Source organism: Chelonia mydas, chromosome 13, assembly GCF_015237465.2.
Source record: "Chelonia mydas isolate rCheMyd1 chromosome 13, rCheMyd1.pri.v2, whole genome shotgun sequence".
Classification (NCBI taxonomy): Eukaryota; Metazoa; Chordata; order Testudines; family Cheloniidae; genus Chelonia; species Chelonia mydas.
This window is the reverse complement of record NC_051253.2, coordinates 33756965-33760894: the sequence shown is the minus strand read 5'-3', so window position 1 is coordinate 33760894 and position 3930 is coordinate 33756965. Positions and strand designations below refer to the sequence as shown.

At 44.6% G+C, this 3930-nt stretch overlaps 1 protein-coding gene across 1 annotated transcript; it reads right to left on the bottom strand.

Moving 5' to 3' along the window:
• Window positions 1–748: 748 nt before the first annotated feature.
• On the bottom strand, window positions 749–1687 carry LOC102936982 (olfactory receptor 1009). Its single transcript, XM_007067485.2, has one exon. It carries the CDS (start codon window positions 1685–1687, stop codon window positions 749–751), a length of 939 nt encoding a protein of 312 aa, XP_007067547.2.
• Window positions 1688–3930: the final 2243 nt, after the last annotated feature.

Sequence of the window (3930 nt, the reverse complement as noted above, 5' to 3'; positions counted from 1 at the left end):
CAGACTTTTTGTTTGTACTCATTCAGTCTTTCTGTTTCCCCTTTCCCATCAACATCTGTTGTTATAGGTTACTGTGACTCCTTATGAACTTTCACTGACTTTTCACAGTTGAGGTCCTAATTAGCGTAAATGTATGGGCACAGTTACCACAAGACTACACAGACACGAGTTTAAAGGAGTGTGTGAAAGTTGCTACTATTATCCCTAGGATTAACCTACATTTTCAGAGGTACCTACAAGATATTGATCCCCAATTCATATTAATATCAGACAGCAATGAAGATCATATGGCGAACTCCCATTAATTTAGGCTAGGATTTTTTTTTAAAGATTCTCAAAGATTTAGGCACAGAAATCCCACTGATTTTCAGTGGGATTCAGAGGCAAATTCCCTTAACCTTCTATCAAATTCTCTTAACCTTCTATGAAAATCTCATCACTAGCCAGTTTAATATTCATGGGAATTGTGGACCTACATCAGTTAAGTAGCTTTGAGAACTCCAGTGTAGGTGACTCACTAGATGACTCAAGAAATGTAGAGAAGAGCCAGAAGTTGAACTCAGATCTCATTAGTCGCAATCAAAAGACCATCCTTCCTCTGTAGGAATAAATACACTGAAATAAATTAAAGTAAATAAATATACACATGTTCTCAGTCTATATAATATAGGATCACAATATAGAAGCAGTCTCTGGCCAACGTTTCTTCTGTAAGTCTTTATTATACACCCAGTGGATAACATTAAACCTATTTGAGGAACTTGAATTTTCTTAGCATTTTCCCCAGAGCTGTTTTCACTTCTTTGTTTTTCAGGCTGTAGATGATGGGGTTTAACATGGGGGTCAAGATGCTGTACTGGATGGAAATTAGTCTGTCTGGCATTGATGCAGAATCTGCATTTGGTTTCAGGTACAGAAAAAACCCCGTCAGGTACAATAAACCCACCACAATGAGGTGGGAACTGCAGGTGGAGAAGGCTTTATGCCGGCCCACCATGGAGCGTATCTTCAGGACGGTGGAGATGATGTGAATGTAGGAGACCAGGGTGAGGAGGAAAGAGCTCAATCCAAATACCACAAGGGTTGCAAAAAGCACCACTTTATTGACGGTGGAGTCAGTGCAGGAGAGTTGTAGCAGGGGAGGGAGCTCACAGCTGAAATGACTGATTGCATTGGGTCCACAGAAATAAAGGTTCAGCACAGGAACAGTATTTATCAGGGCATGCAAGAAACCCAAAGCCCATATACTCAGCACCATTTGGACACAGATACGTTTGTTCATTATGCCCAGGTAATGTAGTGGGTCACAAATGGCTGTGTATCGGTCATAAGCCATGGCTGAGAGAGTGAAAATTTCAACTCCAACAAACAGAGTAAAAAAGAATATCTGAGTAATGCAGCCATTGAAGGAAATTTTCTTCTGCTCTGCTAGGAAGTTCTCTAGCATCTTAGGCACCGTGACTGAGGAATAGCAGATATCGACAAACGATAAATGGGACAGGAAGAAGTACATTGGGGTGTGAAGCTGAGGATCAGCCTTTATCACGCCCATGATCACCATATTCCCTGCAAAGGTGATGAGATAAATCACTAAAAATACCAGGAAGAGGAACTGCTGGAGCTGTGGATCATCAGACAGTCCCAAGAGAATGAAGTCGGTCACCATCGTTTGATTGTTCTTTGCCATTAACTCAGGAAACCCTTCATCTGTAAGAGCAGAAACAGAATTTATTTAAATGAAATTGCAATTCACCTGTGATAAATAGATAGTGAAACAGGGAGATGATCTAAATGATAGGACAATTGCAAAGTCATCTTTACTAAATCGTTATTAACTCTCCATCGTCACACTTATCTTTGCTGGTCCCAATTTCACAGGATTTTGCATTTAGTATTTCCATCACAGAGCTTTCTTCCCTTTTGCTGGGAGCTCCGCTTGCCTCGCTCCTGAAAACACTTTTCTCCCCCCAAGACCATGTAGGGTCCTGTTGTACTCCCATTAACATTGGTACAGTGCATAGCCCCAAGCATAGAACTGGATCCAGACACTTTAGAATAAATCCTCCCTTTCCAGCCTATTGTAAATACCCCTCCAACAATATATACGGCACTGAAAATAGTTGAGAAAGCCTCAAGGAACATAAAATTCTTTACAAAAAAAATCTTCCTATTTTAGTCCCTGTAATCACTTCCCTCTACACCCCTCAGTGGTTGATACCATCTCCGATTCTGCCTCCCTTTTGATTAGAAAATAAAATAAGTATTAACCAGGGGTAACTCTCTTGGCATCAAAGGGCTCGATTCTCCTCTTACCATAGCGTCGATGAGGAGTAATTCCACTGGATTTGATGGGGCAGATTCGCCCCTCACTTGAATTCTGCTGCTGTAAAGCTTGTGTATGTGAGAGGGGAATCAAGCCTAAAGATTCTGTGTTTTTACATGACACCAAATGTGATGAAACTGGGAACGTTCTGTAATATTTTTACAAGCATTGGTGTTGTCACCCATTAGGTGAAGAAGGGTTAAAATCCTTCCTCTGGAAGAGGGGGAAGGCATAAAGTGTATAGGTCATATCCCTGCCTGGAGGGGTATGAATGGGCCATCGAGGGCCGGCTGGAATCAATACATAGCACTGGAGGACACGGAAAAGACATGGGGAAACCCAGCGACTGAACAGACACACTTAACGAAAGGGAGGCATAGGTGGGCTGAACGTGTGAACCCAGGGGGGTGTAGCCACGCTGGGGCAATGGACTGGTGGTGTCAGGAGCCTGCACTAAGACACAGGTTCCCAGACACGCACACAGAGGTTCTCATTTGGGGCTGAGAGTCATAGAATCATAGAATATCAGGGTTGGAAGGGACCCCAGAAGGTCATCTAGTCCAACCCCCTGCTCGAAGCAGGACCAATTCCCAGTTAAATCATCCCAGCCAGGGCTTTGTCAAGCCTGACCTTAAAAACCTCTAAGGAAGGAGATTCTACCACCTCCCTAGGTAACGCATTCCAGTGTTTCACCACCGTCTTAGTGAAAAAGTTTTTCCTAATATCCAATCTAAACCTCCCCCATTGCAACTTGAGACCATTACTCCTCGTTCTGTCATCTGCTACCATTGAGAACAGTCTAGAGCCATCCTCTTTGGAACCCCCTTTCAGGTAGTTGAAAGCAGCTATCAAATCCCCCCTCATTCTTCTCTTCTGCAGACTAAACAATCCCAGCTCCCTCAGCCTCTCCTCATAAGTCATGTGTTCTAGACCCCTAATCATTTTTGTTGCCCTTCGCTGGACTCTCTCCAATTTATCCACATCCTTCTTGTAGCGTGGGGCCCAAAACTGGACACAGTACTCCAGATGAGGCCTCACCAGTGTCGAATAGAGGGGAACGATCACGTCCCTCGATCTGCTCGCTATGCCCCTACTTATACATCCCAAAATGCCATTGGCCTTCTTGGCAACAAGGGCACACTGCTGACTCATATCCAGCTTCTCGTCCACTGTCACCCCTAGGTCCTTTTCCGCAGAACTGCTGCCTAGCCATTCGGTCCCTAGTCTGTAGCGGTGCATGACAACTGTGTCAACAGGACACAGACGGATTATGCAGGAGCATGACATTGTGGAGCCATGGCATCTGCCAGTCTGAACTCTGCTTTGACCGTTGTTTCACAATGTGATGCCAAATGCTTCCTCGTGCTGTCTTCCAGTTGCCTACGGAACTTACCCTCTTTTGGGAGAGGCTGCTCCGGGCTGCTGCAAAGACTCGCTGCCTTGCATTGATCCCTGAAGGGGTAAAGTCTCTCTCAGGGCCTTGATTTCAGTTGGACTTGCAGCAGTGAGCTCACAGTGAGAAACAGGGGTGCTGGAGCCCAAAGACAGAGTCTCAGCGGCATCAAGGCTGTGTGGCTAACCCTTGTGGAAAAGTGTGACCCTTTGGG

What these genes read in the sequence shown, in the direction of transcription:
- LOC102936982 (XM_007067485.2), bottom strand. Translation starts at nt 1,687, where the DNA reads ATGGCAAAGAACAATCAAACGATGGTGACCGACTTCATTCTCTTGGGA.